At 39.3% G+C, this 25,384-nt stretch overlaps 1 protein-coding gene across 2 annotated transcripts in view; it reads left to right on the top strand.

The window, feature by feature from the left end:
- The first annotated feature begins 432 nt into the window (after positions 1-432).
- Positions 433-25,384, top strand: part of AHR (aryl hydrocarbon receptor) — a 64,469-nt gene continuing 39,517 nt past the window's right edge. The window contains exons 1-2 of one of the 2 annotated variants that reach the window (XM_065830778.2): positions 433-920; positions 8,591-8,778. In XM_065830778.2, coding sequence (XP_065686850.1) covers positions 865-920; positions 8,591-8,778 — 244 coding nt within the window. In that variant the 5' untranslated portion in view covers positions 433-864. Of the gene's footprint in view, positions 921-8,590; positions 8,779-25,384 lie in introns of those variants that run through there. The other variant, XM_071805079.1, reaches the window with a different exon arrangement.

The raw sequence follows: 25,384 nt of genomic DNA, 5'->3' as shown, positions 1-25,384 counted from the left end.
TTTTGTTACTAGGGCTACATGGGCGCTTGAAGCTGACCTTCCTTCTCACTTTGCTGCGGGAGCCCCCTGCGCACCGCTCCCCGGCCACCCCAGGCTCGGGCTTTTCCCCCATCCCCATCCCGAGCCGCTCTGTCGCCGGCCCCCGGAGACGCTGGGCGGGCGCCCCCCCCACGCTGCCGCGCCGGTCCTCCCTCTCCTCGCGTGACCTTCTCAACATGGCGGCACGGCCGCCCCCTCCTCCCTCCGCCCCGCCGCCGCGAGGGGCCTCCTCGGCGATGGGGCGGCGGCGGCTGTCAGCCGGGCGGGGCGGGACGCGGCTGGGGGAGCGCGGCGGCGGGAGGAGCGGGCGCGGGGCTGGGCCGGGGCGGGGCGGGGCGGCCCGGCGCGGCCCGGCGCCGCGCACAGTGACAGGCGCTCGGCCAGCAGACGGCGGCCGCGCCGGGGTGCAGAGGCCGCCGCGCACCCGCCCGCCGCCGCAAAGGGAGCCGGCCGGGAGACGGCGTCGCCTCGGCGGGGAGACGCTGGGCGAGCGGCGCTGTGGAAAGCCCCGGCCGCCCCCACACCTGTGCCCTCCGGGGGCGGTGAGTGGGTGTACCCGCCGCCGATCACCTGGGATCCCCGCCCCGTAGCGCCTCCGCCTCCCGTTCTCGCCCGGCTGGGGAAGGCGCCGCTGCTGCGAGCGGACGAGGGAGCGCGCTCCGGGCGGCCGCAGGCAGCAGGGCCGGGGCCCGCGGGCGAAGCGAGGCGAGCGGTGCGGCGCCGCTTGGGGCTCGACCCCTCTCGGCAGCTGGGGTGAGGTGGGCAGGAGGGCGGCGGCCGCCGGCCGGCGGAGCCTGCGGTGCGGGGAGCTGAAGCCGCGGCAGGATGAACCCCAGTGTCACCTACGCCAGTCGCAAGCGGCGGAAACCTGTGCAGAAAATGTAAGCGGCCCTGCGGGGCGGGAGGGAGAGAGGCTAGCAGGGACTGCGGGAGCGGACCGGCTCCCGGCGGCTCGCCGTCCTGCGCGCACCGCGCCGCGGAGGCCCGGCGGGGGTGGCCGGGAGAGGTAGTGCCTTGAGGTGCCGGCGGGATTTTTATTTGCGTTAGCTTTTTTCCCTTTTTTTTTTTTTCTTTTTTTAAAAGAAAAAAAAAGAGTATCGAGGCTCGGAGGGTCGTGGCGGTGGAAGGACGGAGCGGTGCCGGCAGCGCGGCGCAGCCGGCTGACCTAGATTGGGAGGCATCTGAGGTGACGGCTCCTGAGCGGTGGCTGCGCTCACCCCACTGGAGCGAGTCCCGCGGGTGGGTGCAGCGCCGTCCCGGGCGGGCCCCCCGTGGTGGTCGCCGCGCTCCCGCTTGCGCGCAGGGCGCTCCGCACCCCTCCGCGCGGCCGCTGGGCGCTCAGGTGTCTCTGCCGGGGACCGGAGCCGGGAAAGGCTCGTCCGATTCCCACCGTTTAGGGCTATTTTTAGCCTGTCTGGGAGGGGTGAACCAGCTTTAACCCTCCGGTATTACATTGGATGTTTTTATTTGTTCAACTCCAAACAAACCGAAGTGCTGCAGGGGGGGTCAAAAGGCTTGGGGGATGGGGGGTCGGGGGTGTCTGGCCGTGGAGTGGCTTTTTCTTTATTAATTTATCTTTGTGGAACTCTGGGAACAGCTTAGTACCTGAGTAATTTCACATTATGCACCTGCTATAGGTTTGACTCCTAGGCTTAGCATGTTTTGCTGAAAGAGTGCTCTTACGAAAGTGATTTTTTTTCAGGCTAGAGGAGATGCTTAACTTGCACTTTCAACTGAAAGGCAAGAATCTGTAGGTCATGAAAAGCAACAAAGCTAAACTATTGAGTCGCAAGAAAAATAAGCTAACCACGATGCAAATCTCAAAAAATCCCCATGTATTTCTGTGGGGTATTTCTGTTAATGTAAAATAACTACCAAGACTGTAAAAGCATTAAAGGAGAGAATGACAAATACTTAATGAAATTCTATTGTGAATGTTATGGCTTCAGACTTATAGCAGTCAACTGTCTTGGTGGCAAGGAAATTAGCATGACTGCTTGTTTCTTTATGGTTGGAGTTGTTAGAATGAGTGCATGTATGTAGCTGGGTTTTTACCCTGCAAACTTACACAGAAAGTCTAGAAATGTGTTTTTTAAAAAAATCCCTTGCTAGGAGATACATTCACTATGAAAATAGCAGTGTTTGCTTTTTTGACCATTCATTTCCAAACAAAAATGTTCAGGTACCAAATTAATTCACACTATACAATCTGTTTTTAAGAATGAAATGAGTTGGATTTTTTTTGTGAAGAAACAAAAATGTGTTGGTGCTATTTGTAGACTATTAGTTGCTAAAGGCAAATCTTAAGTTCTGACTGTGAAAGGGTGAGGTGGTCTGTCATGCTGGTAAGTTCGCTTAGTGTCTGGCTTATTAAATTCTGGTTAGTCTTGGTTAGAGGATGTGAAACTTTCTCTCTTATGTTACTCTAGTATCTACGTAAGTAATCCTCCATGTATCTCCTTTTTTATCTAAGTTGGCTGAGCTTCTCTGATTAGTGGAACTTGAAGCTTTTTGTATTACTAATAGAAGTCATTTATTTATTGAGGGACCTTGTCCTTTCGGATCAAAGGGAGAAGTAAATGTTTCTTCTTAAAATAAAAATACTCATATTAAAATAGTTTGCTCACCCAATGGAAGTAGATTCTGATTATTAACCAGCCTTGCTTGGGTTACTAGAAATTATTTTAATCTAAGAATAGTTTATCTTTCATGTAGAATGTATTTGTTTATTTTCTGCTCATACTGGTTGCACTCTTTGGTTGTTTCTTCTGTTAGACCCACCCTACAGAACATTGTTACTGGGTCAGAGGGCTCTGATCTCTCACATAACTAATTACAGACCATACCTTTAGGCCAAAAAAAAGTGAGAGAAGCAAGAAGCTTTTGTAACTGATAGGGGGAGGGAAGATGTTCTTGCTGTTCATTAATAAAGATTTTAAACTTTATAAAAAATTCCAGTGTGCCGTTTTTTGTCTTGTGGTTTGACACAAAAGTGATTTTGGAATTTCCTCCCCCCCAATAGAATTCTATAGAATGTTTCTGTAGACTGGTCTTCTGATATTTTATTTGCTAGGTATGTAACTCTGAATGGAACATGATAATTGGTAACCTGTGGCAACAGGCAGCTGGTTTATAGACATGGAATAAGCTATTAATATACTGCCGTAGTTGGCATGGAATAAAATGAAGTATAAAAAAAATACTTCTTGCTTCAGGTGCAAACCAAACAACTCATTAAAGCCATGGTGGTAACTCAAAAACAGTGTAGGAAACTCCCCCCTGCAACTCCCTGGTCTTGTTATGTGCTATGTAAAAGGCTGAACTTGAGAGGGAATCTCAGGTTATTGCCTGACAGTGCTGAGTGTTGAAATGTGTGTTTTTTTGTTTGTTTTTTTTTTCTTTTTTTCTTTTTTGATTCAATAAGGAATTACAGTATCACAGCTGAAAAAGAAAAGCAATCATGGGGAAACTTAATAGGCAACTGTTCCTGCAGTTAATCTTGTTATCTTGTCATCTGCCAGAAAAAAAAAAAAAAAGCCCGCTAAACCATGTGCACTCCAATTGCATGTAATATACTACAGAAATCATTTTCTTAAAACCTTGGAGTCTTTAAATTTCCTCCCCATTGAGCGTTTGAGCGCTGCGAGTCCCCCTGGTGGCTGCACGTCCGTGCACCGAAACTGGGGAAGCAAAGAGTGGCCCCTGCATCTCTTCTTTTTCTTTTAAAGTTTTGAATTCCTTTTTTCTAGTGATTATTAACTGACCTGCTGAATACTGGTATTGTGGTAGGAAGGATAAAATGCAAGTTACATGGAAGTGATGTTTACTGTAGATAGACTAATGTCAGGTGAAGGTTATTTTGTGAATGTAGATCTGCCTTGTAGGTTCTATGTTTTTTTGCCTACTAGCTCTGATTTGCTTTGTTTTGCTTTTTTTTTTAGGTGATGGGATAGGAATTGTTTTGCATAACTGGGTAATTGTAATAGACAAGGAATGGGGTGGTGAGGTCTAAATGTTTCATGCTATGCAGGTACAAAGAATGTAATGGCATGTTTCTTTAGCAGAGTAAATAAGAAATTATGATACGGTTTTGGTCTGTGTTAGCTTAAGTGTGTTTATCATATTAAGTAATCCAGAGAAAAATGTTTGACTGCTGATACTTAATTATAAGTAGACAGAATAATTTCAGAAAGCAGTGCAGAGATATTTTAAGTTAAAAAATGAAACTATTTACATAGTCTTTCAAGGCAAACAAACAAGAAGTGCCAGAACAAGCTTTCAGAATGGAAGTTCATCAGAAAAGAAAAATAATCATTAAAAGATTCCTTTGTGTAAAGCAGTATCTGCTACAAACAGCAGTTTGCACCTCTTGTTTGAAATCAAGACACAGTTGTTATCATACATGGAATAAAGTATTATGTATAAATGATAAACTTGCTAGTCTTGGGGTACCTGTATGTTACTTGTAGGCTGCTACTTAAAATTCACTGTTTAGGTTTCTTGCCTTTTTTGGTTGGCTTTTGGTTAACGCTTCTTGCAAAAGTATCTTTTTTTAGAAAAAGAATCAGCAGCAAATGCAGATAGGCAAATGTAGATAACATTGTCAGTAGATAGGAACTTTTTTTTTTCCTCTGCCCAAATAACCTTGACTTTTCATCTTAAACAGTAATGAAATATGTTAAAACCGAATGTGAAACTTTAATTCTTGGTTGGTATTCTGGCTCTCTCTGTCACTTTGTTCTCCTTCATACACCAAAACAACCTGAGCAAACTCAATCTCTCTTTACTACTGGGGACCAAACAGTTGCCCGGCATCAGATCAGCAGCATGCTGCCGATTGAGGTTTTTTAGTAAAAACAACTTCGTGCCTTCAGCAGCCTAAGTCTTTGCTGATTTTATTGCCTGCTGAAGGAGCCACTGGAAAGGATCTCTTGCTCCTTCAAGATACGTTGGCAAGAACGTTTGATCCAAGAGGTCAATAGGCTGTGTCATGTCTGTTGCTTCTAAAGAAATCACTGGCTGAATTTTCAGTAGTTGTAAATTTGGTGTCAGAAATAAGAGTAAGTGCTTACGAGTATTGTTTGGTTACTAACATAAATACAGAATTTTGGAGGATGTCACCTATTGTGATACTTGCTTAGTGGTAACGGATACATTTAATATACCTGATCTACATTGAATTAAATAATATCCATAAGGATAACATATGTTATTGCATGGACTATTAAATATGCAATTAAAAATATAGGTAGCTGAAAAGATTAAATCCATTAGCTAGGTGAAATGTATGTTCTTCCTTGTGTCCTTTTTTCTAAGCAATAAAACAGTTCTGATGAACTTCTATTTAGTGGTTTGTTTTTCTACAAAATTCATTTTTTAACATGTCACTGTATCTTTAGTGTTCTTTTTGCACATTTCCTGACGTCATTTCACACTTTGGTCTTGTTAATAGGTATCATACCTTTCAGTGCTTGTTGGTTTTTTTCTTTTCAGAGTTTTTGTTTTCATATTATGAACAAAATAAATTTGCGCTTATTTTTATTTTCTCAATTGCTTGATTTACCTTTAAAAATATAAATGATGTGCAAATATTGAAACTTGTTTTGGCCTTTTGATCATAATTAAGACTCAGGTACTTGTCCACTTCCCTTATAATAGTTCAGTGTTGTTAATGTCTGTGAAGGCATACATGGGAAGCATGTGTAATGAAAACTTCTGATGAAGTAGTCTGTTGTAGCAGACCTGTAAAAATAGTAGTCAGGTATGTTATTATGGCAAATCCTTTAGAACTGTTAAAACAAGAATTAAGAGTGCTTGCTTGTCTTGCAGCTGTTGGATGATAAGGACTGTAGCTCAGTTCAGAGTCACTGTGTGTGCAGAGACCTCTGGCCTTTGATTAGGGAATTCAAATTTCCTGTGAAAGGTAAAAGATCAAGAATAGAAAGATCAGCTTAAAATCCAGTCCCACCCTTAGTATTTTTTTTTTCTTTTAAATAAAATGCAAGCATGGTTTTAATCTTGACATAGCTTGGAACTTTCCTTGAAGATAATTTTCTGCAACGCAGCTAGGGCTGTCTTTAGCATCAAGGGTTTATGTAAGTGGATGGAAAATGGTTTAGCTTGCTACTTATGCCCCTGGCATTTCCGCCCTTATTCCCTTCATCACTAAAGGATCCATTCTTATGTAACAGACTTTAGTTGGGTGACAAAGGGGGAAATCAGGGAAAATCAATGTTTGGTTTGGAGGGAGAGAACATGGTAAGATTTTTTTGCTGCAAACACCACTGTCTTACTATTCAGAAATGTTGTTTGCTACATTTAGAAAATCCTTATGCTTCAAATTAGTTAGAAGTAAGAAAGAGAAATCATTAGAAAGTACAGCAAATCCAGTGAGATCTGACTAACAACATGCTAACTGCACAGTTGTATATTATTTCAACTAACTTGTCAAATTGACTACAGAAGTTTTAAAGCAGAGGGCATTTGAGAAAATTGAAAAGTCTGGTATTTACTGCTGATTTAGTTGGAAAAAATGAGTATGTTTTCGAATGGTTTTCATGGGGACCTCCACTTTTCAGAAGCAGACCTCTTTGATTTGATAGTAGTGAGCTATTCACTGATTGTTATAAATTAAAATTTGGAATTTATTATTCTGTCTTTGCATTTATGGCAATTTAATAGATAGTAAATACTTATGAAGTAAATTGTATTGTTACTGGTAATGTTTGCTGACTTCTGAACTTAACAAAGTAAGTTATGGTTGTATTTCAGCTGTGTTAATCATAGGGCTTATACAGGGAAATATTCTGCCAGGATAAGAGAATGTGAAGGAAGCTTTACTAAGTTACTTTAATATTCACTTGGAGATATGGTGACCTGCAGGACTTGTGACTGAAGCACATATCTAAACAAATAGTTTGTCATCTATTGCAGTTGATGATGAACTATGTTTTTTTCAAGAGAGAAAATTTTCTTTTTTCTTAACTCATTGGTTTTCCCCACTTTTCCAATGTTTTCAGAATGCTGCTAGAAGTGTATCCTAGACAATCTTTACCCTGCAGCAAGCTTAACTTTATCCATCTGGGAGTTAAGTGGTTACTGCTGGTGTGTTGTATTTCTATGTGTTAACAACATTTGGCATGATAGCACTTTCAAGTTTCCAGGCTCTGTGTAAGGAGCTTTAGTGCCAGGAAACAGGCAACAAGACTTAAGTGCAAGTTTTTGACGAGTGGCACTTCAATAAATAATACCTGTAAAAAAGGTCATCTTGAATTTGAACTAGCAAGAAGTGTAATTGAAACAAAGGAAAAATGAGAGTAAAAATGTCCATTCTATCACTACTTATTTGACTGGAAATACAAGGTGAAATTATTTTCCAGTATAGTTTTTGCTTAGCAGTAGCAAAAATAACTATTGGAGCTTTTGCAGTTTATCATTGTAAAATTGATCTCAGGATGAAGCTTGGGAGCAGACTAAATGAAGCATTGAAAAAGTTAACTGCTGAAGTCTTTATGCTCAGTGTTTTTGCGACTGATACATCTTGTGGAGTCAACATTCCTGTGAGAGCAACACAAATTGATAACTGTGGCAGATCTCAAGTAGAACTGCAATACTGGAAAAGTGATAATGAATCACTCTAATTACAAAACTGTTTAATATCATAAAATCTACTATGGCTTGCACAGATAAATTATTTGGTTTCAGTATTGGCTGGTGATGACTAATTGTAATTCGAATGAGTAAGGACTTAAACCTGTTCCTAGACTTCTGCGTATGTGGGAAGGTGTGAGTATCCAAGTATCAGGGATTGGACCTTAGGGTGAATGTGAGTGGAAAATAGCAAGTTTATAAAAATTTTATTAAGTAGTTCATAACAGAAAGGTTTTGAAATGGTACTTTGTAAGGTACAGAGGCATGCCTTCATCATGCCATACTCCAATTGAATGCCTTCAGCTGAGAGGTGACTTAGAGGACGAGCTCAATAGTGTTTGCTACAAAGACTTTACTGACTGATGGAGCTGTATCTCTTGGTTTCCTGGGCAGTTTTGAATGCCTCGTTGTCTAGCATGTTGCTGAAACTTTTGTTGTATTCAGTTGACAGTAACCTGTTCCAAACATTGACAAAAAATGATACCTGTGAAAAATTGAACTGGAGAAGTGTACTGTCAAATGCAAATATTACTAAAAGCTGTTGAATTTTTTGTAATATGAATGTTTGGGAGAATTCAAGTGACATTTGAGTGACAGTGTGGGAAGCTTTTTATAAAAAGTGCTAAATCTCAAAGATTTCAAATGTTCATTACTTGTTCAAGTAACCATTGTGGCTCTAACTGCTTCATTTAACAGTGTGTGTGTGTGTGTGTGTTAGGGTTGGGGAGATGTAAACTATTTTAGATTAATTTTTTTTCCAATGGGAAACAAAAGTCACTTGGGAAAAAACGTTTTGCTTGTTAAAGTTTAAAAGACAATTTGTAACATTAGGTTTGGCAAATATTGACTTTCATTTTGAGCAGGAACTTACATTTCTGTTGTTCATTTGTTTTTTCCACAGAGTAAAGCCATCCACAGCTGAAGGAGTCAAGTCCAATCCATCCAAGAGACACAGGGATCGCTTAAATGCGGAGTTGGACCGCTTGGCGAGCCTTCTGCCCTTCCCTCAAGATGTTATCGCCAAACTGGATAAGCTGTCAGTGCTTAGGCTGAGCGTCAGTTACCTGAGAGCCAAAAGTTTTTTTGATGGTAAGGGATGAGAATTTATTTGTTTTTAGGCTTCTTGTAAAATTCTGTTCATGCTGTATGTTCATTTCAGCTGTTTAAGTACTTAGAACTGTTAAATTTATCTGTATTTTAATGGAACATCCAGTTGTGTGGGTATATACAATGTAACTGTATAAAGTAAGCTTTCCTCTTTCTTGAAAACCACATACAACTACTTATATTTCACTTAAATCACCAGCCTTTCAAAATTTCGCATTTGTAAGTAGTATTACCCTTAATGAGTCTTCCAGGCCTTTTGCTTAGACTTTCAGAGCTATTGGAGATTTTTTTTTCCCCCTCTGAAAATTGCCTTTGTAAAACCATTATCGTTCGAATCATGTAAGATGAGTTCCCATCAGCTGTATGTTTTGCTTAATGATGCATCAAAAACTGACTTGACTTTGATATGAAGTAATTGCTTGTGCCCCTTTCTGTGGTTTATTGCAAAGGTGACATGAAAAAAGAGGCAAAGTCTTTCCTGTGTTCAAGCCCTGATTAATGCAGGGCATGAGGCATTAAGATGACAGCTAAGGTTCTCCAGTTGCATGGGCAGGTTTTCACTGGCTGCAGCCCTGGCAACGGTGATACAGCAGTGCTCAGCATCGGGCCAGCAGCACGTGTTCTCTTACACCACCTCGGAGCTGGCCAAGGAGTCTTACTCTTCTCCTTCACTACCTGAGCTGTTCTGTAGGGTGAGGTTCCATGACTGGCTTGATGCCTTCAAAGGCAGAAATTGTCTAGTTGTCTTAATTGCTAGAATAAAGCAGGGAGCTTGTTTTACAATATTATGCTAAAGGTGGAATTACATTGATTAGCTGCAGATAAGGAATGTTGCTTACAATGGAGTTGATATTAAAGTGCAAGTTTAGTTATTTTTACTAAGTTTTTTGGGCATAAAAATAACCTCTGTCCTCATTAATTTAAGATTTAGTGTTTCAGCCTCTTGATGGTGGCTCCATGCCATGTATGAAAGGACTGAAGAAACCTAACTGCCTAAGAAAGTATTGCATTTTCCTGCGGGAATACAGAATATTTCTTCTCATTTATTGTGTCTAGTGGCTTCAATTTAGTAATGATCATATATTTATATCCAGTGTTTTGTTGCTTGCAGAATATATGCAAGTGTCTTGATTTCTGTGCTTATTCAGGACCATTCTTAGCATGGGACCTACTCAAGGCTAGAGTTTGGTCAAATATTTCTAGCATAATTTTTTTCAAATGAAAATATTCGCTCCCATGAAATGAAAGTGTTCTCTTGGCATATCAGTTTCATCAGAGTCTTTGTGACACGTTATCTCAGGTTGACTACTGTAAAACAAATTATTTGACTTGTCTGTGCTGTTTTTGTGAATCGAAAAGGAAGTTCCAGTCTCAATGATTTTTTTTTCTTTTTTAAAATAAATGATGTATTGAGTAGTAATATCAAATCTTGGTTTCTTATGCAATGGACATACTTGATTTTTGTTGTGGGGTGCGTTGTGATTTATTTATTTATTCTTCTCCCCACCCCCCCCATCAATTTGCACTCAAAGGTCCTGTAATGAAGGAGTTTAAGCCTATGATTTCTCTATAGCTAAAGCCGTGATTTTTTTTCCTATAAAGACCATGCAACAGCCAGAATAGCTTGTTTCTAATTTGAACATGAAGGTAGCTTTCAGCCATTTACAGCAGTGATGAATTAGATGTGTGTTAGTGTCAGAGAAGTTATATGTGCATTTTAGGCTGCAATTCAACTATTGTGGATGCAGAGTTGAAGCAAACTTAACCTGTTTTCTCAAATCAGTAACATACAATTAGGATGGTATCCACATCAGCCAGATGTATGCAGCTAATGCTACTGTACTGGACCACAGCTGTAAAATACAGAGTATTTAATTGTGTTATAATGAATTAAGTAGCAGAATTTTTATTTGATTAGTAACAAAGAACTTCCAAAACAACAAGTGCATATACTAGGTGTGTTACAGCAGAATATTTTTCCTGTGGTCTCCATAAAGTAAAATTTAAAAGCCTGGTAAATGTTAAAAGATAATTAACTGGAGACATTTTGAACCATGCAAATATAGGCCATCTCAACCTTTATTAGCAGAAAAAAAGGCTTCTTGCTACTTCTATACAGGCCTTTGAACTGTAGGATTACAAATCAGGTTAGTGATCAGTATCGTTCTGAAGGTCTTTAAAGGCTAACATCAGTGACTAAAGTGAAGGTAAACAAGAATAACGAGGCTATGACTGTGAGAGATCCACTATTGAAAATAAGATCTTTTATACTCTTTTAATGTTCTTAAATAACATGGTATATTTCAGTTAAAAATTAGCTTCCAAAAGAGAAATAACTGTTTTAAAGTACAGAATTAACAACAACAAAACAAACAAAAAATCCCCCCCACTAGGTTAGAGTTTCATGGTCTGTCTGTACAGTGCTCCTCACATAAATGCCATTTTGAAGGAGTGTTTTATGTGGTTAAATAGATGAGGAAAGCCCTATAGAATAAATCTGACAAATGCAAGAGTGAGCACTGATTGTCACCTTGAGTGCCTGGACTGAGCCAACAGGTCCACTTTATTAACGCAGCATGCTGAAGTAAAGGGAAACGCTAAATGAATAACAGGATGCAAATGGGGGGGTGTGTAAATTCCTGCGGAAAGTAAAATATAAACGTGTAATCAAATGATCTTGCTTGAAAGGAAACCCAAGTTTTTGCTGTAACAATGGATATTTTTTCAAAGAAAACACTTGCATTTTTCCAAGTTTAAATAATCTAGAGTGGATGTCTGGTTTTTGAAGGTGGGAAGTCTGGAGAAAAAAGGAACTGTTTTATGAAAGACATCTCAAGAAGTTGCATCAATTTGAATAAGCATACCTCACTTAAATGTCTACAAGGTTTAAAAGCAAAGTGTATATAAATAAAAGGCATCTCTCCTGCTCCCAGTCATTAAAATGGTACAGAATTCTCTTCAGAGCTAAAGCCAGATGAGTTTTTCCATCGTGTTGGCTAAAATGCAGTAGACTTCTGCACGCTTACCATATTTCAGGTTGTAGGAAATATGCATACATAGGAATACAGAATATAATTTTTTTTTTCTTCCACAACATTTAACCATCTTCATTTCCTCTGTTGGTAGCTGATTGTATTTTGTTAAGCAGTTGTTGTAGTCTGTTGTTAGCAGTAGCCATCAAATAACTTCACTAAGTGATCCTTCTGTATTTTCACCCCTTTAGACAAACCAGTTCAATGATGCTGTCTCTGTGGTCAGGTTAGTCTCAAGTCTACGTAGTGTTAAAAGGCTTTCTGTATCCCCATGTCAAGCATACCAGCATGTTCTTGTGTGTATGAATTTGGCCGTATAGTTCTGTAATCAAGAAATTTCAGTAGTGGCTTAAAATAACGTCTCTCAAGTCTGTTTCTTTATAAAAGTCAAAGTTCTTGCATGATGACTCAAAGCTAAGAAGTGATTTAAGGTGAAGTCGCTTCTCAGCTGTGCAGTGCTATCTGCTTGCACTGAAGTGGCTTAGCAGTCCTCAAAGTCAAACAGGTTAAATTATAAATCACTGCTGGAATATTTATTTTGTGGGTGTAAGATACTTTCTGAAGGTGGCTTAAGGCAAACTTTGTGTTTTTGAGAGACTAGAATAAATCAGACAACTGTCTTCTGACAGTCAGTAAAGAAAGACTTTACATGTTGTCCTAGTATTTTTTTACTCCGTTTTGATGCTGAGTGCCCATGGATGTGTGCGTTCAGCGGTGAAAAATGTGAAGTGGAATATGGGACAACAGCTCTTTGTGTGGGTGCAGGTTAGTGTGAGTGCAGCATCTGGAGCACAACTGGACAATCATATAGGCATATTCTGTGCTCCTTGTGCCTGCTAAAAAGAAAAAGCCCTTTTGCCTCTAGGTTTGGTCTTTATATGATGGATTGATAGTAATTTAAATACTTTGCTGTAAGGAAGAATATTTATAATGAGTCTTCTCTGGGCTTTGATTAAAAGGGATAAAAGTAGAGTTCATGTGATTTATCACTTTTTTAATGTTGGGGTATGATTTTTCTTTTTCAAGGTATAATGAGAATTAAGGAGAGGTTTGCAGAATCAAGAATGAAGTAGCTGTGCTGTGTGTGTATCAATACATTAGAAACAAAATTTAGCATGTTGCTTATTAATTATCCTTTCATCCATTTCACTAAGAATTCCTGTGGTTTAAAGCATGTGGTTTTTTTCCCTCTTGCTTATTGGACAGTATTTGCAGTTACAGAGGAAAGTTTCTGCTCAAAATTAGTTTAGAATTAGTTTCTTATGTTGTATGCAAGTGATTCTGGCAAACACAGCAATAACAAAATAATTAAGAATTTTTTCCAGTGAGTTTGTATTGCCTAATTTTGCTTTGTAATATAATTAACACACATTCTTTGGCATAACATAGCTTAAATTTGCAATGCACCCATTGTCATCACATAAAATATGTTCTTTGATATAATGTATTTTTCTTGTGATGCCTGATGTTCTATCGTACTGTGTATTACAGAGAACAGGCTGCACATGGTTCCTGTTCTGGGAAGTACTGCTTAAGATGTACAGATGGGAAAGACAAGCAAAGTGGGAGACAATGTATTTATTCTGTCCAATTGAAAAGGGCTGCAACGTACCTATGGTTCAGTGGACATAGGTAGCCTTTCTGCTGAGTGCTGGGTGCTTGTTTGAAAGTACAAAACTCATTAAGGCCAGGATAATACTGCAGATCTGGCCTGACTTGCTTTTATTTCAGACTGTTGCTATATTTATCTGCCTTGCTTATCTCATGCAGCTCTCCTCATGTATTTTTTGGAAGTGGGACTTCCCTTTCATGTCACCCTCTTTTGCTGCTGCTCTTGCTGCAGCCTCAGGAAAAGTCAAAGCCCTCCAGGGTAGAGCTGTGGAGTTGGGCTGTGCTTACTGCTTTCAGGTGTTTCTGTTGATGCCATACAGGAGTTTACTGTTGCCAGCAGCTTCTGGTAGGCTTGACTGACCTTGCTTGGTTCATTACTCTGTCCTGAGCCATTTTTGTATTCCCAAGGTGGAAAAAACCCCATAGTTTGAAGGAGATTGTTTGTGGCTTTTGTAGAACAACGTCTGAATTGCATGGAAATAAGTTAAATGTAGCATACACCACATCTCTCTTTTTCACATTTTTGAATGAACTGCTTTGAATCTTGTCTGAGAACGGGAATGGAAAAAAAATGAAAAACTGAAACAAACTGTCTCCTTTTGTACTGTCTTCCCCACTGGCCCCAATCCAAAATAATTACAAAATATGAACCTTGGAATTGCATTCTATTTCAGTATCAAACTGTTGTACTGATCAAGTTATTTCCTGATCCATGCTTGTTCTTCCACACTGCTGTACTTGTCTTTATTTTTTTTTTCCCTAAACATTTTCCCCTCCACCCCCAATCCCCTGAGATTCATACTGAGCATTTGTGGCTGTTCTGCTACAGGCTATTTTAGCCTATATTTTTACATTACAGAACGTAAGTAGGGATTTAGGCTTTGAAGTCCTAAATTCTGATTCTCAAAGAAGATAATTGGAGCCATGTAGCCGTGACATCATCCTAAATTACAAAATGTGTATGTTTTCATTGTTAGATGTTCATTCTTAGCTTGCTCAGAAACATTTTATCTTTAGGAGTGCTGTGTTTCTATGTACATTGTGCAGCTAGGCAGGTCTGTACCCCTATGGACTGATATAATTGACGTTTAATATATCCCAAACTGAACATTCTAGAATTGAATATTCTGTTTATATCACAAAGTAAAAACTTAATATGGCAATATATTTGCAAGATAAAGAGGAGAAGCCAGGTACAAATACAAATAGTTACTGTATCATTTATATGTTCCTGTTGTACTAGTTTTAATATTTCAGTGATTAATGTTAATCATTGTTAGAATTACCTTTGCAAGGAAGAGAAATAAAAGGTTATCTCTTGTCTGCCCTATATGTATCATTTTATCAAAGGTATATAGAATGTCAATGTAGGAGCCTCTTATGTTCCACAAAGCTGTTGTAACATTTCTTGAAAGCCCTGTCTCTCTATGCAGAGCATTTGTATTTGCTCTATAGCCCTTGTTACTAGTGAGATTAGCTTTAAGCATACTGTTCTGGGCTTTGCTCTGCATACCTGTTGCAGTGAATAGTCTCTTGTTTGCAGAAAGATAGCCTAAAATATAATTTATTGTATGCTAACCATCTAAGTGTGCTGGAGTTTTACATTGTTAGGATTAGTATGAAATTCAAACCCACAACAGGCAGCAAAATAAAAAGCCTGGCTTTGGGAGGTACTGCTGGTTCTGTGACACTGTGTGTTCCAAATCTTGTAGTCTTTGTTTACATTTTTCTTACTATAGTGTCGCATCTAAAGATAATGAGATTTGGGACTTTTTGTTGTACAAACATCAACTGTTGATTCCTCCTCCAAAGACAGTTTGACTGGAGAAATATAATTAGAGGTATCACCAGGATCTCAACATCTGTCTTCCATGGGCTCTGTGATTCATCCATTTGAATTTGTGCAAGCATAGTTTGCTTGACTATGACCTTAAAAATGTCCTGGTAATTTAAAACTTCAGCATGAATACAGTTTAAAAATGTGTACAAATAATCTGTTAATACTGGAGTAGCTTTTAATGCTGTGTCTGCCTTTATGACTCAGCAGTTTTCCTCCTGTGTGTGCTAGGTGATGGGAGAAATACCTTGACTTTTCCTGTTTGACTTTACCTGTTTTTTGATAAGGAAATAAGACTTGCCTGTATGACTAAGCTCTGTAGATGTTTACAGTTCTAGGTTATAACACTGTTTATTTTTCCTGAGTAAACACAAACTTTTAGCTCTGTTAAAACAGTTTCTGCTCCATACATGCTTTGATAGAGCACTAAGTAGTTAAAGAATTATTCCTTTGTGAATCATTTTGGCAACCTGGCTAGATAGCCAGAAGTTAATTCCAGTTACCAGAGCTTGGTTGCTGGAATGGATTAATTTATAATTTCTTTTTAAGATAATCTGAAAAAAAAAAAAGTAAAAGAAAAAAAACATTCCGGAAGTGCTCTTCGGAGTTTCACATGATGTTTAATACCTTTATCAATGATGTAGATGAGAGGATTGAATGCATCCTCTGCAGGTTTGCAGATGACACCAAGCTGGGTGGGAGTGTTGATCTGCTGGAGGATAAGAAGGCCATACAGAAGCATCTGGACCAGCTGGATTGATGGGCTGAGGCCAATTGTACAAGGTTCTACAAGGCCAAGTGCTGGGTCCTGCACTTGAGTCATGACAACCCCATGCAACACGTCAGACTTCGGAAAGAGTGATTGGGAAAACTACATGGCAAAAAGGACAAGTTCTATGAGGAGCAGTTGAGGGAACTGGAGAAAAGGAGGCTGAGGGGGAGACCTTATTGCTGTCTACAACTAGCTGAAAGGATGTTGCAGCATGGAGGGTGTTGGTCTCTTCTCTGAAGTAACAAGTGATAGGACAAGAGGAAATGGCCTCAAGTTGTGCCAGGGGAGGTTTAGATTGGATACTAGGAAAAAATTTATTCACTGAAAGGGTTGTCAGGCATTGGAACAGGCTGCCCAGGGAAGTGGAGGTATTTAAAAGATGTGTAGATGTGGGGCTTGGGGACATGATTTAGTGGTGGACTTGGCAGTGCTAGGTTAACAGTTGGACTTGATGATCTTAAAGGTCTTTTCCACCCTAAATGATTCTGTGATTCTATGTATTGATGCTTCCTGGGAAAAGCCTCCCAGGTGTTCCTTCACCTCAGTGCAGTGATGGACTGTCCAAACTCTATGTTCTATCAAGGTGTTACGTTAATGTTAAAACTTACCATGGTTAGAAACTTGAATGAAGTGAATTGTAAGAACCAGAACAGAGTGATCTGAAACTGCCTTAAGAAAATGTAGGCTTGCTGTTTGCCAGCTGTTAACATTAAAGGGGAAACAGAAATAGGAATTAGTTGCCTTCAGTGATGCATAGTAAACTCTGTTTTTAATTGAACAAAGAGATGCTCATTTTTTTTCCACTGAATAAGTGCTTCTTGAAATTCAACTCATGTGCCTTTTGAATTGCTTAGTACTGCACACTTTATGCATGGCATCATATAATGTTCTAATGCACCAAAAGACAGATATATTTGGCCCCTCAAGACAAATACTAACTGATTACATAAAGTCTGAATTTACTGGAGCAAGTCCGTGGCCTGGCTGGTCAAATATTCTGACTCTTCTATCAGGCTTCATTGTCACTTATTCAGTGGTTCAGTTCCTTTGGTACTTGGTATTAACTTATCATTTCTACAAATTGAAAGCATAACAAATGGATGATGATTTTTAAATAATATGTAATTTCTGATTAGCTTTATGCATATAAACTTTATGCATTGTTCTAATGTATGGAAAAAAATAGAAGAAAACTGTTTTAGGAACCAAAGGTTCAAAAAAACAAAAATATGATATGTGGGTGCCTCTGTGCATCTAGACTCAGCTTCCCATAGGTCTCATTCCACAAGAAGGTCAATCTCTTCATGTTCTCTTTTGACTTTTCATCTCTCACCTCAAAAAAAAGTAGCAAGCTTTTTTCTCCTCTTTTTGTGCCTAAAGCGGTATGACGTAGGTCTGCTGGTAAGTTACAAGCATGTACCTCTTGCTGACTTTTTCTGTAGAAGCAAGTAAGAGGTACTCAGACAAGCAACTGAATGGGAAATGCCTCGGAAGAGAAGCGGGTGTGCCAGGGTATGGTTTTGATGATTCAGCAGGTGACTGTCATCTCTGTGGTAGTTATAGAACAAGAGTTCATTGCCTCTAAGCCTTGAGATGAAACCGCAAGCAGTATATGGTTCGGTATGTGGTTGTTAAGCTTTAAAACCCAAGTGAGAGTTGGCAAATTTGAACAAATGCATGTTTGCTGATATTTACTTTTCTGTTTTAAAGTAAATAATAAAAGCAAATGTGAAGTTATATTCCCTATGTGTGTTTTGGAAAAAAAAAAAAAAAAAATCCTGATCCTTCTGGCATCAGGTGACTAGGTACAACTGGCTAGCTATAAAAGCACTGTACACTAATTCCTGTTCTGCTGGGTTATAGTTATGTCATGTACAGTCATTCTTCAGGGTTGTTTTTTTCTGAGCTCCAGCAAGTTTGCTGATGATACAAAACTGGGAGGAGTGGCTGATAAGCCAGAAGGCTGTGCTGCCATTCAGTGAGACCTCGACAGGCTGGAGGGTTCGTGGAGGGAAACCTAATGAAGTGCAACAAGGGCAAGTGTAGGGTCATGCACCTGGGGAGGAATAACCCCAGGCACCAGTACAAGTTGGGGGCAGACCTGCTGGAAAGCAGCATTGCAGAGAAGGACCTGGGAGTCCTGATGGATGAGTTAACCATGAGTCAGCAATGTGCCCTTGTGGTGAAGAAGGTCAGTGGTACCCTGGGGTGCATTAGAAAGGGTGTGGCCAGCCAGGAGGTTATCTTCCCCTTCTGCACTGCCTTGGTGAGGCCACATCTGGAATACTGCATCCAGTTCTGGGCTCCCCAGTTCAATAAAGACAAAGAACAATTGGAGAGAGTCCAGTGGAGAGCTACAAAGATGACAGGGGGACCTGGAGAAGAGAAGATTAAGAGGGGATCTTATCAATCCTTATAGAAGTCTTAAGGGCAGCTGTCAAGAGGATGGGGCCATACCCTTTTCAGTGGTGCCCAACAGAAGGTTAAGGGATGATGGGCACAGACTGAAACAAAGTTCCATCTGAATATGAGAAGAAACTTCTTTGCTTTGAGGGTGCCAGAGCACTGGAACAGGCTGCACAGAGAGATTGTGGAATCTTCTTCTCTGCAGGCATTCAAAACCTGCCAGGCTGTGATCATGTGCAACCTGTTCTAGGTGAATGTGCTCTATCAGGGGAGTTGGACTAGATGATCTCCAGAGGTCCCTTCCAACCCCAACAATTCTGTGATTCTCTAATTTTAAGTTGAGGAGAATTACCACTGATGTATTAGAAGCTCAGAAATTCCCAAAAAACATATATTAATAGATACTATTGACCCTTCTCAGACCAGGAATGACAAGCTCTTCCTGATCCTGCACTTCATGGTACCGTAAACTTCTGTATTCTTCCTGCTCCTCAAAAATGGCTGCTTGCCGTTCAGCTCCCGTATAACTCTCATTTTGTCTCCCTTTTAATTTCCTCCAGTCTGAGAGGCTGATGGAGATGTTCGGAGCAAGAAGCACAGAGATGCTTGTAGGCTTTAAGGGAATGAGCTTTTATTGCCCGGTGGTTGCAACAGTTTCTGATTTTTTTTAATTTTTTTTTTTTTTTTTAATTTTGTCTTCTTCCTCTCTTTCTCCTTTGCTTTTTCCCCTCAACTCAGGAGCAGTGGCTCCTGAAGCCTACACATGAAGTAGCTTCAAAGTGTCCTACATAGCACAACTTGGGAATATCTACATTAGGTAGTGCAAGTCTTCATTCACTCAAAGATTTAAGTCTTCCAAGTACAATGACTGCAGTCTCATTTTTGAAGGTAGGCACATATTTACTTAGTATGGTGTTTCTGGAGTGATTTATTAGCATGCTGCGAACCAAGTTCAGCATCACTCAGTCACTTAAGAAAAAAATATACAACTTGCTTGTTGGTTTTTCCTTCTACTTAAGAAAACATAGCACTGTGTTAAGTACCACTTTGTGGCAACTGAAGATATGTCCCCTATTTAAGGGAGACTACTGCATAAACACTTAACATTTAACACTTGATAATACTGTTACTCTTTTTTTATTTAAAAAGCAACATTAAAAAGGATAAGAACATATAAAAAAACAGAGTTCAGCTGTCATTTGTAGAAGTTAAGTTGTTTTTAATCCATGTTGTGAACAATTCAATGGTGTATAATGTTTTTCCAGATATTTAAGAGGAGATTTTTAAATTTTATTTTTTTAAAATCTTTTAGTGGTCTTAAGAGAAACACCAGTCTGCTTCAACAAACAGTTCAGGGTTTGCTGAGATGCATTTTGGCAATGGGTAAAAAGAATGTATCCTATGAAAGTTGAGGAAAATTTCATATATAGTCTGATTAAATTTCAAGTTCTTGCGTTATGTGAATGTTTTAAAACCGGTTTTTATACCTTTATCTCATATACATTAGGTAAATCTTGTAAAATATAATGTATTTATTCTTTAAGTTGCTTTTAAAACCAGGAAGTGTGTTTCTCCAATGTCATAACTTAAGCCATGTTTAAGCAGGTCATAGCTCTACATGGGTCTGATATTGTAGAGAAAATTCAATTACCCTGCAACTTACATTCCACAAAGCATTTTGCTCTAAGCATGCAGCAGACATTTTTGATATAACCCAGCAGGGTTGATTATCATCATCTGCTGTGTAATGAACTTGATAAACTGTCCCTCTTCTGGTGTCTTGCATGGAGGACTAGAATATTATGCAAGGTATTGAAGATGGAATTAGTCATACAGATGTGGAAAAAAATTAATAACTTCTGGCTATGATTTTTTTTAGTTGCTAATACAACTTTACTGTTTGGTAGCAGTAAATTTTATAGATGGTAGCAGCTGTGACTTCAGGAGCGGGATTTAGCCAACAGTTTGTAGATTTGTTGGTGAGGGAGGAGAAAATAGGCAGTAAGAGCTCATGTATTAAACTGTTGATGTTTATGCTAGCTATCCATTGTAATGAATCTAGCACTAGAATGTTTTGGTTTCTTTTCAGACCTGTAACATAAGCCTCTGACGTTATGTGATTTGTATATTTGAGCTGAATTAGATAAAGTTCAGCAGAACACTATCAACAGACTTTCCAACTGCATTTGTATATTCTGAAAATGTTTTTAAACCAGCACTTAAATATTTAACTCACTTCAGAATCCAAGAGCAAAATAGGCATTTGCTTCTATCAAACCATACCAGAAGAAAAGGTTACTATGCAGTTTCAGTTCATTATAAGTTATGGTGTTTCTGTTGCTGCTGTTTTTGCATTAGTGATGCAGAAAGAAACACTGAGAAAATGATTTTTTAAAAATGTAGCTAATTGCTGGGATTTCTGAGTACTAGGTTGTGCAAGGTGGCTTCCTGCTCAGGCATAACTTTTGCTTGCTTAATTGAAAGTGGTCACAGTAGTGGGAAACAGGCTTAAAAAGACTCCCTGATCTTGTTTTGCTGTACAGGTTAACTGTTGTAAAAACCTTGATTGTAAAGAAAAAACAAACAACAATATTTGTGAGAGTGGGCCTTTGTGTGCAAGCAGATCACCCTTCACCAAATGGATTTGAGCTGCCTGCTGATAGAATGTGATTTAGGGTATGCTCTGAATCAAAAGTTGGGGCAAAATTTCAAGAAGTGTGAATACATGAAATTAATCAGTTATTGAATTTCTTACCTCTTCAGCAAATGCTTTTCTAGTAAAATGTATACGGAAAAAAATAAAAAATTGAAGCCAAGACTGGATAAAGGCAGAAGACACTTCTACAAAATCATTAGGATGCTTGACTAAAGAATTAAATAAAACAGACACCTGGTGAAAGAGAGAAAGCTATAAAATCTGTGTATATGAATGAGAAGTTTAAAACCATAGTTGGACTAATAAAGAACATTATTTTACACTAAGTAATAAGGAAGCCTGGAAAAAGACATAATGGTGGAATATTGTAATAACTATTATAGACTGTATAGGAAAAGATAATTCGAGCAAAAAGTTGGATTACTAATAATATAACAAATGTAGTGAGCCTTACACTGCCCCCTCTAACATAAGAAAGTATTGGAAGATACTAATGACAGAAGTGGATGTGCCTGAGCAGGCAAATGTTTAATATGACATCAGGCTCTACCGCTGTGTGTGCATGAACACTGGATGAATATTATAAGCTTTTTTTTCTTGCAGAGTTTGACTCTGTCTGAACTGGACCTTAACAGGGATGTGACAAAAAACTTGCTCAAAATGGGGAAACATGTGTGTGAGGGGAACCTTAGCAAGTGTTTCTATTCCACACTTCCTAACTTCAAATTACTTTGCTGTCATTTTATGTCACCTGCAACATCTGTTGTAGTTTGTTTGTCTAGTGCAAAGGAGATGTGTTTCTGGTCCTACTATTTACTTATGTTTCTGTTCGTCAGTTCCAGTAGCTGTGCGGAGGAGCAGCTCGCGTTGTGAGATGCCTCTCACCTCTGGAACAGCATGGCTCAAACGAGTTGCTACCTCTATATACAAAGACATTTTTGGGAGGACTATTCCATTTTACATATAGTTTTGATTCTGTCATTTAATGGAGAGAGACTCTATCTGAAGTGCCGGAGTGGGGAGGGGTGATCCAATGACTTCTTGTGCTTACCTCTGACTGAGATCTCATACCTGACTGTGAGTGACTAATGTGGTGCTACGCAGCTAAGACTCTCCCTCATTTTTAGCCCTTTACCTGATTTTCCCAGGTTAAGCTCTTAATTGTCCTAGGAAGGAATATAGCCATGTTCATTTTTGCCTCTTCTCTTCCAGGAAACCAGTATGTAAGTTACTTTATAATGTCTTGGAGAAGACTTGTCTGATTAAGACCCATAAATGGAAATGAACAAGGAGGGAGAGGCATTATCACAGAATCATAGAATGTCAGGGATTGGAAGGGACCTCAAAAGATCATCTAGTCCAATCCCTCTACTGGAGCAGGAACACCTAGATGAGGTTACACAGGAATGTGTCCAGGCGGGTCTTGAATGTCTCCAGAGTAGGAGACTCCACAACCTCCCTGGGCAGCCTGTTCCAGTGCTCTGTTACCCTCACTGAGAAGGGGGGCTGATTCAAATAATACGTTATCAGATGGCTGTAACTTTTGAGAAAACGCTTCAGATTCAAACCTGTGTCAGAGAAAATGACCTTTGCAGAGTCTTTCAGTGCTGTTTGAAGTAATGTGCTGCTTGAAACTTTGTGGGATCTTATCTGTATGAAATTGGATGGGAAAATGTGTCTCCCTTGGTAGTGGCCCCCAAGCCTACAGTTGCTCTCTTTTGTAGAGTGGTTTGCATTCCTTTCAGGATGAAAATAAAACACAGGAATTTACTCTGTATATAAATATTTCCATACTTAATGTATCTTCCAAGTATTCTGAAGATTCTTTGGCTGCATTAGCCAACCCCATACCCACAGCCATATTAGAGACATATTACATTAAATGGAAGGTACAAGAGACTTTTGGAGGAATTGCCTTTATTTATTTTTTTTCTTTTAGCAAGGTACAACACAGACAGCAGAGCTATATTTCGGAGACTTTCAGATTTTCTGACTCCGGGTTTCGTGTTGGCACTGTCTGTACAGCTACATAATGCTTACAGGCATCTTCCCAGGGCTTCATGATCTTTCCCTGGAGGGAATTCCTGCCTTTATATAGGCATTTAGTGACTGTACACCTTTTCTGAGGGAAGAAATGGTAGGTGCTATTAGGACCCTTTTTAGCATCAAGAATTTGAACTCCACATTCAAGGGAATTTTAAAATACAAATCATACCACTAAATGCTCATAGGCATACTTCTGAGGATTAAATCTCCCTTAGTTAGAAACTTAATGCTTAACAGAGGGTGTAGCTCATTTGGCAGCATCTCTGAGAAATGTAAGGAATCAGTTCTGTATTTTAATATCTTTATATTTTTATTTGTGATTTCACCATTACAAACAGTAGGAACCAAAGCACTAAAAATAACCAGTAAATGCTACTTTTGTCAAAAATCAACCTGGGAAATAGTCAACTGCTATTATGGGTTATTTACTAATTATAGATAGATATAAAGACCACGAACAGAACTCTTTTCCTCTCAAGACATTGATAATAGCCTTAACAGATTTACGTTTGTGTAATTTCTGGTAACTCAAAAACTAATCTCAACCTGGTAAATTGTTAGCAAATGCAGTAAGTTCGAATATAACATTGCTGCAGCTTCATCTTTTTCATGTACTTCTCTGAAAATAAATGTTGCTGTCTGATTTCTGAATGTGATAATGGATTGTGTGTTCCTCAGATTGAATTTAAAGATGAATTGTCACCCCACTTAAAGGCTCTGTATAGGGAAGTTTCATACATAAGATAAAATGAGACAAGAGATGCAAATAATAAATAATTTTATAAAAGCTGATTATTTTTGTATTTTTATGTCATGCAGCAGTGGATGTTGTGATGAGCTGTGATACCCAAATTCGTTTTTTAGTTTTCTAAGCACGATTAACTGTTTATAGTGGAATCTTTTGCTGTCTTGCTTGCAGGGTAAGTTGCTTCCATGGAACACTTTGGATGTCAAGTATTTTGTCACTTGAATTTATTCTGCAAAGCTGGCAGCTATATATTTATGTATAGTCAGTGTAATACTGCTAAATGTTTTGAATGAAATAGTAGATTTTTTTGGCACTAGGATCTAAGAATGGAAATGCCATTTGGTATATAAAAGTAGAAAGTTGTAAATTACTACAGTAGTAACTAGACTAAACACCCATAGTTCCTTTCTTAAGAAATACTTAACTGAGCTCCATATAGTTTATTTATAATTCACCCTTAAATTATGCTAGTCATGTTTGAGGAGAGCCGTATTGGTTGTTTTCACAACCTTCTATGCATGAAGAGCAGGAAAACAAATCTGATACTATAGGCACTGCTTTTTTAATAACTTCTTTTGTTGCTGAAGCTAGAAGTAGGCTAGGAAAGTTCATAGCAATATGATAACTTTTTACTTGTCCTAGAAAGCCAGGCTGTCCTGAAGAAGGAATGCCTGGCAGTTTCACGTCTGCCTTCTATGAGACTGACCAAGATTGGTTCCATCTTGGGGGTTCTGGAGATGCTTTGTGCAAGACAGACCATGACTATCCCACCTGCTGCTTTAGCTTTATACAAATTGCTCACGCATTAGTGTAGTCGTCACCAATAACATGCTTTTTTAGTTCCCTTTGGCACGTGAACTTTTGTGCATAAACTTACCTGTGAGGCCAGTCAGAAGTTATGCTTTTAGCAGAGTGTTTTGGGTTTTTTTCTGAGTAGTTGATACATGTACGTGCCATGAAGGTGGGGACAGTAAAGGCTCATTTCCCTTTTCCTAAATTGGTAAAATAACATAAATTTTAATTGAGTATGTTTCAGTTGGAGATAGTTAAAAGAACTGTTTATTGAATATTAACATTTGTAGGGGAAAGGTAGTGGTGGTTGTCTTCAGTCCTCTTTGATAAATGTAATGTTAGATTCAGTGACATTTAATATTTTGCCATCACGTTTGCAACTATTATTAAATACATGTGAAGGGGGCTTACAAAATTGGGAAGCTGCAGCTGATGTTACTAAATATGTTCTATTAAACTATATTGAGGCTTCTGGCTTGCATTAGCAGTTGAGCTCTGCAGCAATGGCTGAAGCAGGATGGCTGTGAGTGTTGAGTCATAGCAGTCTGCTACTCACTGTCTTGAGGAAGTGCACTTGGTTTTGTTTTACATGAGCACCATACGCTGTGAAGCTTAAAGGCAAATATGTCCCCCTGCTAAAATTACCCAAGTTGTAGAGCTAGTAATGGCCACTTTCAGGTGGGAAAGC

Source organism: Patagioenas fasciata, chromosome 2, assembly GCF_037038585.1.
Source record: "Patagioenas fasciata isolate bPatFas1 chromosome 2, bPatFas1.hap1, whole genome shotgun sequence".
Classification (NCBI taxonomy): domain Eukaryota; kingdom Metazoa; phylum Chordata; class Aves; order Columbiformes; family Columbidae; genus Patagioenas; species Patagioenas fasciata.
This window is presented reverse-complemented; position numbering and strand designations above follow the sequence as displayed.